The sequence below is a fragment of the Ornithodoros turicata genome, chromosome 4 (assembly GCF_037126465.1).
Source record: "Ornithodoros turicata isolate Travis chromosome 4, ASM3712646v1, whole genome shotgun sequence".
NCBI lineage: Eukaryota > Metazoa > Arthropoda > Arachnida > Ixodida > Argasidae > Ornithodoros > Ornithodoros turicata.
This window is the reverse complement of record NC_088204.1, coordinates 19,260,598-19,278,289: the sequence shown is the minus strand read 5'-3', so window position 1 is coordinate 19,278,289 and position 17,692 is coordinate 19,260,598. Positions and strand designations below refer to the sequence as shown.

Here is a 17,692-nt window from a genome sequence, read left to right as displayed (position 1 = left end):
GACCTAGTTGGTGCAGGAAGTTGACCAGTGACCAGTGAACGCTGCCTAAGGCCTCGAGGATACACCAGCAGCTTGAGCAATGCTGTGTATACCAACGCTGATGATGTTTATACTGCTAGAGGAGAAGCGGCAGCTTTACTGCCACCTTCACTCTCGCAATTGGACGCTAAGGTATCCAGAATGGTGGGCCACAAGTCCTGAATGATAGCCACATCATCCATGTCAATGAAATAACACTAAAAATACATATTTTTCACAATGGGGCTCAATTCCTGAAGAGTCACAGCGTTGGTATCTATTGATAGCTTTATATATTTCTTTGAAATTTAGGTCGTCTCTGGCATTGTGACACGTTGGTGTCATGGATGCAGTTGAGAGCAAAAAAAAAATTAAAAATGCAAGTCTCTGCAAGAAAATTGCCAAACCCACGCACACGGCCCCATAAGATCCTCCTCCGGTTCAACCCAACGCGCATGTTTACAAGGCCGGGGTGGTGCGGTCAACAAAGGTGCCGCAGTTTGCTCCGTTTGTTCTAACCGGAAACTGCACATGAAAGAGTCAATACGTCAACTCTCTGTGGGGATCTTGTGAAATTAGGTGGCATATGAGAAGCTGTTTGTATTTACTGAGCCTTGATTCTTAGTGTTGGCTGTTACAAGTGGACTCGACCTTTTTTTGGTATAGCTTACACACAGTCAAGTATACGTGTAGAGCCTTGTACATTACTGTTAGACCCCGTAAAACCTGTTTTTACCCCCTGGTTTGCATCATCGTCACTTGCGGTAAAACCCCAAGAACCCCGAAAACGGAACTCGCCAAAGTACTCATTCAACCACTCATATGAGACACTGGAGCACGGTGAACATTTTGCACTTGTCGCTTCTCTTCTTCATGTTCTTCCGAAGTGTGACGAGCACTTTCTTTTTCTTTTCCACCCAAAAAAACTGCTCTTCCACATGACATCGCCCAATTTTACCCTGTTTTGCATCTTCCAGCATAAAACCCAAAAATACGAGAGTCCACAGTCTTGTCTCGCTTATCCGGACGCCTCGGCACCTGCCAACTATTGTCTAGGATAGTAAATCGGATAGTCAGGATGACGTTCTGAATCAGCGATCCATTCACTCTCGCGCAGACCAGATACCCTAGCAAGTTTTACGATTAACTGAGTTACAACCTTATGAGACATGACTGTATATGCGTTCCATACGGACGTGTTTAACTTATCACAAACACATATACGATAATTCAAGATGTGAGTTGTTGTTATTCTTGTCCCTGCTCAGCAATAGTATAGTATCTGCAAAAAGGTCAATATGGCTACAGGCAAACCAATGCTAGACAACAAAGCTTGAAACTTCACCGTAAGCATTCATCCTGCCTATGTCAACACCGTCTTTTTTTTTCTCTGTCTCTTTCCAGACTCTGTAAGGCTACGTGAGGATATTGAACTCTCAATGTGGTTGAGAGAAACAGACATTGTGTGAAGCACAGAGTCTCACTTCAGCATTTCTCGAGCTCCACAAGATTACCTAACCCCTTTGGTTGTGATTGCATATCGAGTGGCCAGTGTCATGAGCTGGTTCTCTCCACTGCCCTACTTGGTACGTCTGCGGGTGAAAGGACGTTTGTCTCTGTTTTGTTGAATCCGTTCAGTGTTTTTGTTTTATTATTTTACCCGGTGAATTGGTTTTCATGTAAGGTGCGATGTGTTCCTAAATATTAATTGTGCTTCTGTGGCAGATACACCTATGATATATGAGGATCCCGTCATGTCCCACAGGATCCTCACCAGGACGCAGTGGTCTCACTGCCACCACCAGACCATGGCCCACTAGATCATACCGACCAATACCAACCATGTCATAATTGGCAACTCCTATGCAGGAGCACGTCCACACGATCCGCTGGGGGCACTACACACCGGCTCGTGATAGGATGCCTGAATAGTAGCTCCCTCTGTTTAAGGTGGAGTTACCCTTTGCAGAAGCAAACACTGCAAAGTCGCCATTTTGAAGCCCATCCTCACCATGCATGAATGGTGTGTTCCAATTTCACCCACTTTTTCGAACCTCCTCTCCTATGTATTTACTCAACTCCAAAATGTAGTGTGCAGCTAAGCATGTTGCTACACTTTTGTAAGCGCATCGTGAGCCGTGCGTGGGCGTCAAGGTGGCAGAAATCCGTAGCAGACGAGTCGTCTTCACCCTACACAGAGGGAGCTAGCATTCAGGCACCCTAGCTCGTGAGATCTCCATCATGATTGGATAATGCAAATTTGAATTTTGAACCTGCAGAAGAGCATAGCAGACGCCATAGCAAGAGCACCATAGCAGACGACAGCATCAGCTCCCATGAAAATGTGTAGAATGATTATGACGATCAATTTAAAGCTTTAGCAAGAATGCATCTGGGACATGCACTGCTTGTGCAGAAATTCTAAAGTCAGCTGAAGTACCAGGTAATACAGCAAATGAGGAAGCAATAAATGGGCCGATGAGGAGTGACACCACTACTTTCCAAATGTGGTGCTGGGAAGGGGTGCAAATGATATGGTCGCTATGATCTAGTAGGCCGTGCACCAGACAACACAGCACATTTCTTTAAATTTTGTATATGAGTGAAAGTTTCTGCCAGTTTCTGTGTGTTAAATTGTGTTGCTCACTCTAGAATCGTTCAGCGTCCTTCTCCTCTTGTGACATTCCCCTAAAAGTATTCTTTCTCACTCACCCCCAAACCCACCATTCCGCTGTTGTTACGAAGCAGCTGAGTTCATTTTGCCTGATTTACCTGATCTAGTCGAACATCGTCGGTGATAAGGTATTTAAACCAAGCAGGAACCCACCCCATATCCCACTCTGTGATTTTAATGTTGACTTCATGATAGTCTGCTATTGGGGTTGGTGGGTATTAGCAGCGTGCGACTCTCTACGCAAGCATCTTGAAATAAGTCCCGGCAACTGCTGTGCCCTGCACAGTTGCGGTTGAGAAGAAGTTGCCTGAGGTAGCCTCATCCAGATAGAAGTGACAGTCCACACGTGTGTTCGTATTCCATCCTGACATGTTGTCCCGACCCTGCTTTTGCGAAGTCTGCACCAGAAGCTGCACAATTTGTGCAATGCCCCACGCTTATTAAACGACCTGAGCGGAGTGTCTAGGGTACATTGATTACCAGACCATACAATTTTTGTGGTAGCGCAGGAGAATCGTAACAGCTTAAGATGCTTTGTAGTTACTGTATTTTCTGGTGTATGATGTGCAACCCCCCAAAATTTATAGAATTTGTAACGTCCGATGTGTAACTAGCTCCACAATATGAAATTACCGGTGCTGATAGTGCCCCGAAACTGTAAACCTCACATCATTGTTAGCATCCACAGTAATCAAAGCTTGGAATGACTACTTTCTATTATGTCTATGGTGAACATGATGTTTACTTGAAACCATCAAAATCCCATCTGACAAATGGCTGTGTAGTAGACGTTCTCCTCACCACTTTTAGTCTCACATTAAATGATTTCAGGATTACTAACACCTCCCAACCGAGTCCCGTGCTTCCTAGACTCACTTCGCTACCTTGGTGTACGTTACACGTTGCCTATGTCTGCTCTACGTGTACTCGTGCTTGCCGTCCATCATCCAGTTTCCCGAAAAACGGTACGCACAAAAAACTGCAAACAACTTCTTAGAAAAACTGCACGATGACTTCTTAGGAACTGCACTTCCAGGAGAAACTAATGCGCACTGATGGATAGCACACACTGCCTCTTCGCATTACCTTTTACTATGTGTAACATGCACATTATACAGCAGAAAGTATAGTACTTGCGAATATTCTGTGATGAGCATTCAACCTGGTTCAACAGTGGTTAGTGCTACTACCATCCATGAAGTTGAATTTCATGAGCTCACAAAATTTTGTTTGTCATCATTTTTGTGTTCCTGTTGTTTTGTGTTCCATTAAGTGTTTACAGTTGATACAGCTTTCCTTTTCTGACATAAGACCACCGTGAGAAAGTCACGGACACAGCCTACAATTTACACAGATGCACAGCACATGATACATGTCGTGACCATGTTACTCTTACTTTCCTGTCATACCCACACTGACTCCTCACAGAGATGCCGGATGAAGTATGACAGGGAACCAATGCAGGAAAACCGTGCATGGGCACCAGTAAGCAGGTGCACAGTGCAAAGGCCTCATGACAGGGGAGGCATCAGGGAAGGAAGCTATGCCCCGTCCAAGAAAAATATGGGTTGTTCCTATGTGGGCTCTGATAGAGTACATAGAAATATACATATGTAGTATGATCTGGCCAATCGCACCATCTGACATCATATCAATTGGGTTTCGTCATGGTAAAGAATAGTTGAAAACATGCGAAGGTATGTACAAGTTTATCCTTGCAAGGACTGTTCGAACAAAATCTACTTGTGCCACAAGATTATTTCTAATCCTGCTCAAGTATTCCCTGTAGGTTACAGTACTATTGTTGTCACTTCATCTGCGTATGTGAATGATATAATGTGGCTTTTTATTGATCGTTTTTTTAAACGTGTTTATCTCTCTTGATTATGCATGTCAGCATATAGGCCTCCATCTGTAGTGTGCGGTCACTTTGTTCCTATTGAATTCTGTGTTGAGCGAAGGAGCGATACATATTTACATCACCATGTATTTTTATAGCCGTGTGCAAATATGAGGAAGTAATTTTGAATGCTACAGTGTCCAGCACATCATACCTTGACCATATGCACAGATATACTAGTATAAATAATTTGGTTGGTCCAGATACCGCTCTGATCATTCAAAATTATTTCACAGAAACTGGTATTAATGGAAAACGGGACATATTTGCGCATTGCTAGTACACGTATTCTCTTTCCGTGTTATGTTTCTCTTTTGTGTTATTTTCCTTTTGCATTGTGCAGGAGCGTGACATGCTTCTTTCCTCAAAGGTAGAGAAGACTTTTAGGCACTCTCTGAAAGATGCATGTAACAGTAGATAGATGACACTAGGTGCCTATTGATTCATATTTCCGAGAAGCTCTAAATACATCGACCAACAACAGCCAAAAATATACCTATATATTTTAGAAAACTTCCTATAGCTACGCATTGCTCTAAACTAGCATTTAAAGCATTGTGAATGGAGTTACGCTTATCATAGATTTTTGGCATCCAGACAAAATTCTGCAAGCAATCATGGAGTGGAGTGACATTCTTGAGCCGTCAGCTAAAGCGCACTCAGCCTGTGCCGCTAAATCCAGCCCTTCAGTTCATAATTGAATCGGAAGTGCGGGAGGATTTCTTTTTTTTTTTTTTGCTGCGGGTGTCAGTGTAGTACTGGGTCTCTTTGCATAGTTGCTATAGTGTCTTTATTTTCCACTTGCTTTGAAACCACAAGGGGGCACTCACCCAAAATATTTTGGGGAAAATGTGCTTGTCCTCAGGAATCCCATTAATCTATTTAATTGCTGCGTGTGAAACATTTCTGTGCTCGGGCATTGATTGCACTAAGGTATGGAAATTGTAGTGTGAGACATTCCCCTCAGTTTACTGGTCAGTATATCAAGTTTCTGTGGCTTCCCATTTTTTAACCAGCTGAGCCTCTGTTGCAGTTCCTTTTCTTTTTGAACCCAAATTACAATGTACTGTGTAGGAAACATCAATGAAAGTGTCTGCAGGAGGTCAGCAATAAGGAATGTCCACTGTTTCAGGATTCTTGCTTTATTTTGTATACACATGCTGTGACATGGAATGTTACAATATCACATGACTGCTTGAAAAAGTGCTCTCAAAACGCAATCTCAAAGGTAAATCATAAGGTGTGTGTATGCTCCCATTTTAGTGCACGTTTACTTCAGTGTGTTACCAATAGTAGCATTTCCTGTAATATTCCCGTTTTATTTCTGTAACCATCGAGTTTCACCTTGGGTGTGTCAGTTTCATCTATGAGATCTGTGTGCATTTGAAGAATGTTACTCTCTAAAGACAGCTCCATCACTGTAACTTTGCCCAAACTCTGTTACATACATAAAAGCAATAGGTAGCACTTTGTAACCAGTCACAGTAGGCATTCTGGCATATATTATGCATCCATTAGTTTCGGTAACATTCCCAGTATGTGATGAGAATGATGAATAAGTGCATTGAGGACTGTTTAGTGAAATATACACTCTAGCTGTTTACATGTCTCTTGTGCCAGTCCTTTTTTACACGAAACGAAGCTCGTCAACAATGATATGTGATACACACAAAAAGAAATTTTAACCCTTAACCACACTTAAACTCTTCGAAAATACCCCAAAATACACAGGAATATATACAAGCTGTAGAGGGTTCATTCTGTGGTAGATGCACGTACTGCAACTTTATGCAGCACAGACTTCAAATCGCGCTGAAAACGAAAGTAGGAACATGGCACGATAGGAATGTGACAATAACGTGATGGCACTACATCTCTGAAGCACTACTATATATACTGATAGCTTGCTAATAACATTACTAAAATATGTGCACGTTTGCTGTCTTCTGGATTCTTTAGCTACAGACGGCACTATCTGTATTGTAGTCCACCGTAATACTCATAAAACATAAGCAGTACAAAATTGTGGCATTGTAGACTGCACAAATAATAGGAACACAATTGGCACAAATAAATAGTCTCAAAGTATGCACAGTATGCACATGTGTTACAAGTTATAAAAATCTATAAAAAATGCACTCATTGCACATTTGTTTATGGCAAAACAAGCGAGCACCAAAATGCAATGTAACAAGCAAGACTTATACTGTACTTATAATATACTTAAGGCCCTCGGTTTTCTGCTGCTGCAAATTCAAAATTCCGTGATTTTCCACGGTGAGCAGTCACGGATTCGCGAATCGAATACTTAGAGTGATTGATATTCGATTCGAATTCGAGAACTCGAATATCCGTAGCTCCTAAAAATAAGGGATTCCGCAAAATTTTGCGGAGTGGCGGAAAACCGAGGGCCTTGAATATACTACATATTTCGGAGAAAGTCTTTTTCCCGAGCCAGTTGACATACGTGGGGAGCCACCTGACTGGCATCAGCATCGTGATCACGGGGTGGCACAAGGCTCACCCATTCTCTGATAAGGTTTTCCAAAGGAGGCCAAAGGATTTCAGACTGCATGCAAAGGCCTTTTGCATTGCCTAGTGGTCAGCTAGAATCGTCGTTCTTGAATAAAAACTCGTGCTATCTATCATACAATCTGCAACAACCAAAAGAGCATTCCTGTGTGACCAGAAAGCATGTGGATTAAATGGCAGTTTGCTCTCCAAGCATCAACTCTTAGATTTTTGTTGCCCCCTTTTTACCTAATACCTCGTTTACTTTTTTCTTACTTGAGCAGTATAATTTATTATCGGCATCATAAATAATTGGAATCCACATAGTTTGAAATACCCACGCAGAGAGACTATGCGCAACGTCAAAGTGACGACGTCGCGATGATACCAGGGTGTTTTCTTGGCGCCATTTTCGTGTGACCTCAACTGTCTGAACGATTTGCCTTGGTTGCTTGATTTGATCAAATCATTCGCTTCACGTCCTGCTATGGGGAATACATGAAGCGGGAGGGAAGGGGGAGGATGCTTACGTGTGATCATCGTGAAAAAATGTCACACAACCTTATGAGGTGTCTGTCCTGTTTGCTCCTCCTTGTAGCTGCATGTCCACTGCCAGCTCTCATGGCGTACGGCACTGGAAACGTATCGATTTTGAGCAAAAGGGCTTGCAAGAGAGTTGTTTGGAGTAATGCTCCTGTAAGACACATCGATTTCAATTACACTAGGGACTTTCTCATTTAACTTTCCTTTACTTGCTACGTAACACAAATATCAACGGATGAGGGCAAAAACTGTATCGCACTTGATGGAGAGATTCTAGGACGTCAGGATGGCTATTGAGATTCATTATAACTGCACAGCTTTCAAAACATAGTATATAATAGCTATCCTTCACTACAGTCAGGAAACAGATGACCATTTGACAACTGTACTCGTGTTTAACTTAAGAAGGAAAAGAAATCTAGTCCGTCAACTGCATATGCCGCTGAAGATAAGGCGGCGCAACAGTGCGCCCGAAGAAATACTGCAGCGCTGCTACACAGCAGTCTTGTGGCCAGTCTTAACATCAAATACGGAAGCAAAGTGAGTAGGACGGATAACATTATCTGGCAGAGGAGCGTGCGTGACTCTTCCGTGTCCTCTCATCCCATCTGCGGCACAGTAATATTTTGAGAGCTGACAGACTAAATTTGTTTACCTTCTTAAGTTGAACACCACTACATCGCCTCAAGGAGCCACTATAGTTACGTGACCATATCTGAGCAACGGCATGATTCATTTGTGAAATCAAGAAACATTTAGGGATTGATAAATACTATACAATGTGTTCACTGACAGTACATGTGAGGGTTTGTCAGCTCTGTCTCATGATGTCCGACACCTTGCAGTCCTGATGTAAAAAAAAAACAAAAATAGCCACGTGCACTTTCAAGTGCGTGTTCACATATGCACACATAGAAATGTGCAATGGCAGTTCCTAATTTAGTCCCAGGTCCAGACGAAGCCAAAAGCATATTCAATTTTCAATTGAGGTAGAAAGTGTTGCAGAGAGTAGAATAAAGTATAGGCCCATTCTTTTTCGCCTGCACTGCCTGCATCTGCTGAACTAGTTCGAGGAGTTAAACACTCTCTCATTCTTTTTGCCATAGACCCTGCATGTACTAAAGAACCAGTGCAGCACTTTTCTTTTGAAAAGAATGGACCTAATTGTATGAGTGGATATAACATTATATTCCATTGCAAACTGCTAAACTATCGTGTCAATTTTTGGTGTGGTTTGTCACTGTAACAACCAATTTGAAGCTAGCACTATCATAATCGCGCACAGCTGTCAGTAACAGGTGAGAGTTCAGCTTGCATATATTCTGTAGAGTGAGCCATTTGAGCCAGGTGGGTTATTTGACAGTGGAAAATAGACGAAGCATGCCCGAAGGAAAAGTTGTGATGACAATGATTAGGACCTTTTTGCTCAACAGCATAGTATAGTAAAGCTAATACTACATCAAACAGTGGTGAAGGATAAACAAACTAGGCTGAAGCTAAAACAAGGTGACAAATATCGCATGTGTGGGCTTAAAATTTATGCAAACTCTCTAAAAAACCATACAGTAATTAAAAATCCTCAAAATAATGACTGTCCATAAAAAGCTGCATACAAGGAAAGGTCCATGATTGACCTTGAGGATGACTACAACTGCATAAGGGGATGCACAGAAACAGTTATGTGTACTGTGGCAAACATCGAATCCAATGACTGCTGGGGGCTGTACATGAGAAAAAGCTTACTGCATCTGGTACATGACAACAAACAGTCTGCACTGAATACTGAATTCAGTACTCGCACGGCCATTTCAATGAAGGAATTCACCCAGTATTCTACTATGTGCCGTACTATTGCTATAACCCGTCCCCGGTGAACACTGGGCTCTGGCACAATAGGGCTGGGTAGCTGCATGAGCAGCTTGTATCAAGTGCTACCTGTGATCTTGTAGCCGATCTTTATCAATACTACTGGCGACTCTTTTCCAACCAGGAACATGTTTGAGCAATTCTTTCCTACAATAAGTTGTCGTCATCTTCTCCAAGGCAGCTTCAAGTGGGTTCACAAAGTCCTCAACCAGGCTAGTTTCAAGGACGTACTGCAAAGAATAGTGTTGGTAGCATATTTTAAAGCTTGAAAATAAATGCTAATGTATTTTTGTGCAGTGTATATATTTACAGATGTGCACAAGGTGAGCATCGAAAAATGGGTATGTTTCTGATTGACAATTGCATTACATTTTCATGTCATTTACTTTCTGTCATATGTACACACAACTAAGCACATCTAACAAATACATGTGGGACCCCATGTAGGTTTACATAGCCTATAATTATGTATGAGCAAAATGAAAAAAATCATAAAAAGAAAGGTAAGAAAGCAAAAATGAACAGACACCAAATTGTAAGACTGATGTGGTTTGCACCTGTAGCATGTTATAAAAATAAATAATCAAAAATAACATATTAGATGAACTATGATAAACTATGTATCACCAACTCTACTTTCTGTCATCACTGATATTAGAACACCGTTTTGTGCGTGCTTGTGGTGGTGGTAGTTGGGGAATAAATCTGCACATTATGTTTTTGAAGCATGAATGCAGGACATGGATATTTGTGGCATGCTCAAAGCTTTGGGGCACTCACCTAGAGTTGTGACAAATGTTTGGGTGACATTTCTGTGCACCCCAAAATGCGCTCAACATGAGCTGAAGCAAGCTGGGAATATACACTGTTCGACATAAAAAGGCATTTGCACTTTTCGATATTACTTTTGGCCTACTTTTCACTAAGCAGCTACGGATTACCAGGTTTTTCTTGCGTGGAATGTTTGGTTGAAAGGCCAAAAGTATGAAGGAAGTTGAATCATCTAGTACGTACTACATTTACAAAGAAGTAGCACGTGTAGCTTACCTTATCCATCATATCAAAAACCAATCTGAAGGCCGGTTCCTTCTTAGCTTCCACAAAAGCATTTCGATTTCCGTGCAGAATAGCGGGCGTTTCTTTAGGACACGTCGGCCCGTACCAGCAGTGATCTGGCCGGAAGTTCCACTGGCAGGGAAAAATAAGCAGCTTGTCTGTGTGGTCGTGGAAGATGATGTTGATGAGGTCTTGGTCCCCCCAGCTGATATAACGCTCATATTTAAGCAGGACAGGCTCCAGGCGCGAATCCCAGTTGAACTGTCGCATGCGAGTCAGGTTCATTAGCATTACTCCAGAATTCACTCCTGCAAAGAGTCAGCTATGAGTCCCACTGGTAACGAGCGACTTGTCTGTCATCACAAAATAATGTGTGTTAAAATTTAAGGAGGCACTAAACAACACACTAAACATTCTCCGGTTGTCACGTTGCATAAAAGAACGAGGCTCGCACTGTCCAAATATCCAATAGACCTCTCCCTGTTTATAAACAAATGATGTCATGGTGTTCGACAGCGCCACCAACTTGGTAGAGTCGAACTACGTTCGAAGCTGGGGTGAACAAGTTCCCGCCCGAAAGCCACGGTCTTTAGGCGATTATAATGGTCCATGGAAGGGACGCGACCTTTGGTCCTACTCTTCTTTCAATAGGAGGCAGCGAACAAGTGCCCATTCGTGGAACCCAGCCCTCCCCTTCCGATTTCTTTCGGTTTCAGTCTGTCTACCAACATCATGATGATGTTTCCCGGGTATGGGTCTATTCCTTTAGCTCTAGTGAGCATATTTACCGAGAAGCAATGCCATTCAAAAAGCACATAATTCGCGTGGCTGTCTCCTACCTTCTACGCATCAGTTGCCTAAGACGCTCAGCTTCCAGGTATTGCAATGCCACAATCTAGGCTCTAGAGCTTAGTAACATTTTGCACTCCTCTCCAATGAGGGGGCACCTATTGTGACAATCTGCGATGCACTGAGTGTACTGGTTCCGGCAATACTGCATTGGCATCACCAAAACATGTGTAGTACTATGGGAACTGCGCTGTGGGATATATTCATCCCTGTGTCACTACAGCGTTAAAACCATAGTGCGCGTGTGAAATGAAACACTGAGGACTTTTGGTACGATACGAACTCGCAAAGGTGCGGGTTCCGTGTGGAAGGACGTTTTGAATTTACATCCCTTACTCTGATAAATTATGGAGTCAATTATTTTGCAATAAATTAATGTGAATAGTACATACTGCAATAAGTTATGTGTAAGCATGTTATGTTGTGACTGGTCGATGGGGGCACTATATCAAACCGTTGTGTGGCTATTGTCAGCAAGGCGATCGCAAGGTGGAGCATGAGCGTGAAAGGGGAATATTTTGTTGGTGTGCAAGCATTCTGTACTCTTTAACAGGGATGTGCAGTAGTTAGCTACTTGTTGTTAAACTACAAGTTAAACCACTGCATGGTAGTTAAAGAGTAGTTAGAAACTAATTGCAAAAATTGTATTTACAACTACTAGTTAAACTTATTTTTTTAGTAGTTAACCACAGTAGTTAGGTTACAGCGGGCTACAACTACTTCGCATTTTTTCACTTAGTCTTCCGTGTGCTTCACGGCCTTCTTTCTTTGTGCTTACCGTATTTACTCGCATAATTTGCGCACTTTTTTTACCGAAAAATGACGCGAAGGTTGGGGGTGCACAAATTACACGAGGCATTAACGAGCCGACTTGAAAAATGTGCAAAATCTGTTAAGAGATGGTCCTTTAGGTGAATAGTACAATACAATCTCGGTGATAGGAATTTCAAGGGGTAGCGGAAGACATTCGTATCGTCCGAAATTCGTATAAAAAAAATTACACCAAAATAAAAATTTAGGCAAGAAAATAGACAGTGACGGTTCATTTTCTATAACTGTCAGTGAAAGAAGTCGGTCGTAAGGATTTTCTCTCTTCGTTTTTGGTCAATGCTGTAAAAATTTGCGAGATGATTCAAAAAGGCCCAGCACGTGCTTTCCACGCTTTTTCTAAAGCGAGCTTCTCCTAAAGCACGCATGCGTTAGGTGAAGCCAGCTTGCGGAATGCTGACGCATATGTTCCCTCCACGTGTTCTGGTCGTTTTATTTTGACAACTTTTTTAGTGAAAAAGTGGGGGTGCGCAAATTACGCGAGTAAATACGGTATTAGCGACAACTCTGAGAATTTTTTCATCTTGCGCATCACACGCATGCAGACACTCGCAACCAAAGCGTGCAGAAGTATTGCAATAAAGAGTGTACGCACTGCACAGAGCACACTGGCATTATTTTCTGTTTCAAATGCACAGGAGCAGAAAGTATGTATTTTGCGTTAATTGGGGTACATAACGATCGACGCACACAGCACATTCAAAAAGCTTACACCCCATCCGTCATGAGATTGGAGGCCATGTCTGTATCATTGCATGACATATCACTACATCAGTATTGTATGGAGTGGCACGTGCTGTGCTATAATTGTTCAGAGTGTGGAAGCTCACTGTCTTCTAGCTCCCCATGCACCCACTCACTATCTCTATGCCTAAGCGATCATCGATACAACGACGCGCACAAAACATCAGAATAGTTACAAATATAGTTAAACAGCTACATCCTAGTAGTTGCAAAGTAGTTTTAACTAGTGCGGCTGTGATGTAGTTACACAGGTAGTTAAACTACAACTTGACGCAGTAGTTAATAGTTATAGTTAAACTACTAAAAAAACAGTTAGAGCACATCTCTGCTTTTTGATGCCAATAATTTGCACCTTCTCTACCCATTTGGTACGCCTTTGATATTGTAACTAATCTCATAAGACAAAGAACTTAGCCGCATCACTTTTTGACATTGTAGTGCAAGCCATGTGAGAGAGATGTGAAATATGCTGTCTTTTTTAAATGTCTTATCACAAGTAGTTCAACAAGCTATTACTTTTGCACAGAGTGCGACAGATGTCTCCTGCATCCATGTATACATAAAAAAAGGAACATGTTCTTACCTAATGGGCGAACGTATGGATGTCGTGCAAAGCGAGTGTACCAATTTGTGGTATAGTCCTCTGTCTCGGGCGTCAGACCGGCAATTTGGCTGCTGTTCATCTGATTAAAGATATCCCACAGATCCTCAATTGGGCGTAGAAAAAGGATGTCAGCATCCACATAGATCAATGCGTCTACTTCGGGCAGCAGCCTCTGAAATGGGACAAATTCAATGTCAAACATTAACTCTTTCCTTACTGCCGCAAAAATAGCCATTTTTGGGTGGTTAGACAAGTATATTTCTTGTGGATGACAGTATCACTTCAATATACGTTGCTATATAGGAAAATGTAGCCAAATGAATGCCCTATCGAATGATGTAAGTTTCAGAAACAAAGCTATCCCTGTATTTCCAAAATTAATTTTGGAACACACACACACAAAAAAACGGTGCAAACAGCAGAAACCTCATGAAGATGCGCCTGTATCTTCAAACAAATATATGAGTCTACAAGTTCCAAAATATACAAAATGTGGCAAATTTTGTCAGAAAAAATACCTGCAGATATCAATACGCTGGATCAAGAAGGTCGTGAGTTGTGGAAACTGACGTCAACATCCATGTTGTTAATGTAACTGAGTGGCAGAGTTCATTGAAGGAGTAAAACAGAAATGAACACCACAATTTCTGCAGAAAACATTAGTTTCATGCTCAACTTTTCTGTTCTTCTACTGCATTTTTTGCTATTTCACCCATTTTCGAAAGAGGTCCACCACTGGAACGTGCCTCCGCGACAAAGATAAAATCTCCACACTGCCTCTTTGACGCAGAACCAGCTTGATAAATCACCACCATGAGGGAAAGCTAAAAGTGAAAATGAAACTCATTCTGTAGCGTTTATAGTATCTAGCAAATACCACCACTTGTCCATATCTGCCTTGGAGGTCAAGTAGTGTGGCTCTTAAACCGTCGATCACCTGTGATCGACGCTCTATGGGCGCGGTAAGGAAAGGGTTAAAGGGACAGCCCAGAATTCTCGACTGGTTTTGAGATAAGAGTTGCGGTATCTGAGTGTAAGTTACGTGCAGCTGCCAAATGTAAAACTACATTCGGTAGAATGTTGTAGTTCTTGAGATAAACAGGGAAAGCAAATGGCATGTTCACAACCAGTTTCATTGTGACACAAGTATGAGCTACCGCACCTGGCCATGGTAATCAGCAAGATGCCGTGAATCGGTAGCTCGACCGCTAGGCACAACACAAATTGGTAGTCACTCACAATGACTTCACACTTGTGAATGTGCTGGTAAAAGATCAATTACAAATAACTGGTTGCAAGCTTAATTTAAATATTTTGCACTGCAACCCAGAGCATGATAAAGCGTGTGACAGCATTTGTTTAGCTTTGGTTCCGGTCAATCACGTCAATTACTCACATCTAGCTACTGGTGTACCCAAGGAAACTCACTGGTAGAAAAAGTCGCTGCGAAGCACATGGTTTGAACAACCCCTTCCACTTCTTGCTTCGGTCTTTGGGAAAAGTGACCGGGCGAACTTCGACGGTCACCCTCTGCCGAACTTTGCGTGGCCATTTAGATAACTGCAAGGGTACAGAAGGCGTCAGCATATCTCACAAAGTTGTCTCTGCATGTTAGTCAATGTGTCACACTGATACCTCTTTTAGAAGGAAGTCCATGTTAGGTGGATCTGCAAACAGTAACATGTGCAGTGGTCCCCTGGAGAAAGCCACTACTGATTTTACATTCATGAGGGTGAGGTTCAGCCTGTCTCCACATGTCACTACGGCCAGTTTTGGAGTCACAGTTCTGTGAAAATGAAAGAAAAAAAAGGAGAAGGAAAACCTTCAATATGAACCGCTGATGCAAGGAAATACTCTGTCATGCTTCTTTCTTTCTTCGTGGTGTCTGTGTAATTATGACATCGTCGCTAAAACTGCTGGCAATACCAAAGTTTATACATAAGCAAACAACAACATAGTAAACGTCGCTACAGTTTACAATACAGTGTTCCAACAACGCACCTATTTGGACTACTCGTAGCAGTATTCGACGACCTGTGTGTCGAGACGTCTCCTTGGGTGTCCGTGCCTGTTCTTCCGGATAACGAATCGATGTGAGTCAAGTAGGTCATTCGGTAGAACAAGAATCCGCACAGCAGCGTGATCAAGAGCAAAAGCCAAATGGGCTTTCGTGGCATCATGTTCACCATGATGCGCAGCTTTAGTGCATTACGATGCAATAGTTCTTGTCCACAGACATATCACGTGCTTCCTGGAATTCATCGTGTAGTCTGACAAGCGAAGGATGCACATGTCTATAGTCCTGTTGCGCTCAAGTTTGCTGGCGATACCAGCGCTCATCTGGACCCAAGCACTCACCACAACGTTTCCATCACAAAGATGCTCTAAAGCGCGGCTTTATCGTGCGCAGTGTTGTTACTGTTATCCTGACGGGTTTCACTCTGCCTGTTGCGTCAGCAAACATTGAACATATTTGCAAGGGTTGCGGTGTTTCCGACACGGACGATACGGCCACGCAAGGCCATAAGAGTTCATTGTTTATTCGCAGGCGGTGACAACCGTGACAACGATGACGTCAGTGCATGAAACTTGTTTACGACTTTAGGCGCTGCACATTTTCCGGCGCCACTGTGACCATGCGCGCGCCGCGCGCGATTTAACGTTGCACCAGCCACCAGCTCGTGTGGCGAAAAGTTTTTTCTACTTTCATGCACCACACATGACGAAGTAGACAGGGGACATCGGGTGTCGACGTAATGACTAGAGTCCCAAAACTCCCACTACATCATCATTACTTATATTTGTTGTTGTAAGAGCCCGCGGATTTTTAGGCACGAAAAAAAAGTGGCATTAATAGGCCCTATAAATTGTCAATTTTTAAAAAATATATATGTAGCACCGAAAGTGCAAAAACACAGTTCCATCCGCAAGAACAATACCGTAAATGGGAGTTGTGACTGTTTTGCTGATGTTTTTGCTGCACGAAATGCAAAACTTATCCATCCTACTACGGTCAAAGCTTCTATAGCCACAGTTCCACGACACTTTTCAGAAGGACTTGTCGCGACCAGCATACTAGCGATATGCGAGATGGGCTTCGAGCACCGAAAGCTTTAGTCTATAATTTCGGTTTCAGCATTACCACAAGGCTCGCAACAGCAAGCAAATACGGGGGATTAAGTCTGCACTGTACGGTGCATCACTTTCGTGTGACTTACTGGCACTGTGTGCTCACGCGAGAAACTTGGTAGGGATTGTACCTACCTTCGTACGTCACATCCCCTCCTCAGCATTTTACCGTGTGTCAAATTCGTTGTTAAAAAAAAAAAAGGATCAGAAGCCATTCTTCGACAAAACCGTTACGAAACGTGCCTCTATTTTATAATAGCGACCGAGAGAAAGAACGAGTAAGCGACTGTACTGAGTAACCGATTTTCAATTCCCAGCTTACTCATGTAATGACTCGTCGGATTTCGTCTGTGACAGGCGACAACCAGCTGTACGATGTCCATGAGTGCGCGACGACACGTTCGTTGCAGATGATATATTCAGCGGCTCTGCATTTCTTCCACACTCTTCAACTGGTTCGGTGACTCTAACTATTTCTTATTTTATTTTATTTATTATTATAATTCTCTCTCTCTCTCTCTTTTTTTTTTTTTTTTTTGCTAGGAAGATGCCATAGCCATGGGCGTCGGCAAAGGGAGGGGGGGGGGGCAAAAGGGGCAGTTGCCGGGCACGAGTCTGGAAGAACCTGCCAATGCCAAGCCACAAGTCAAAGCCACCTTCAACTCCTCAGGGCGGAGTCATCGAGGGTAACTTTCTTCCGCTCTGCAAGTCCAGAGGGAGATGGGTGGAGCGACGTATCCGGAGTGTAAGGCACCGCACCTCCACATGTAGACGTGAGGGGTGGAGAGGGGGGGGAGGTATATTCTAACGGGTACATATTTATAGGGACGTGTCCTGGCAGCCAAGCTGTATTGGACAATGTCAGAAATTTCAGGGGGGTGTTGCAAACGAAAAAAAAAAAAAAAGAAGCAGAAGTCCAGGGGGTGTAGCGAAATCCCTGGCAACAGCCCGTTTTGCCTAAGTGCTGCTC

The 17,692-nt window shown here is 42.8% G+C and overlaps 2 protein-coding genes across 7 annotated transcripts in view; one reads left to right on the top strand and one right to left on the bottom strand.

Moving 5' to 3' along the window:
- LOC135391256 (ATP-binding cassette sub-family A member 7-like) overlaps positions 1 to 6,195 on the top strand; it is a 61,525-nt gene extending 55,330 nt beyond the window's left edge. For 5 of the 6 annotated variants that reach the window (XM_064621432.1, XM_064621431.1, XM_064621430.1 and 2 more), the window contains one exon: positions 1,423 to 6,195. In XM_064621432.1, the coding sequence (XP_064477502.1) occupies positions 1,423 to 1,487 (65 nt within the window). In that variant the 3' untranslated portion in view covers positions 1,488 to 6,195. The remainder of the gene's footprint in view (positions 1 to 1,422) is intronic. The other variant, XR_010421898.1, reaches the window with a different exon arrangement.
- LOC135391257 (glucoside xylosyltransferase 1-like) lies at positions 5,719 to 16,143 on the bottom strand. The gene is made up of 7 exons (XM_064621435.1): positions 15,595 to 16,143; positions 15,229 to 15,379; positions 15,022 to 15,153; positions 13,573 to 13,765; positions 10,560 to 10,876; positions 9,582 to 9,742; positions 5,719 to 7,797 (listed from the first exon to the last, which is right to left on the bottom strand). The coding sequence occupies exons 1-7, from the start codon at positions 15,780 to 15,782 to the stop codon at positions 7,656 to 7,658; spliced, it is 1,284 nt and encodes a 427-aa protein (XP_064477505.1). The 5' UTR covers positions 15,783 to 16,143; the 3' UTR covers positions 5,719 to 7,655.
- Positions 16,144 to 17,692: the final 1,549 nt, after the last annotated feature.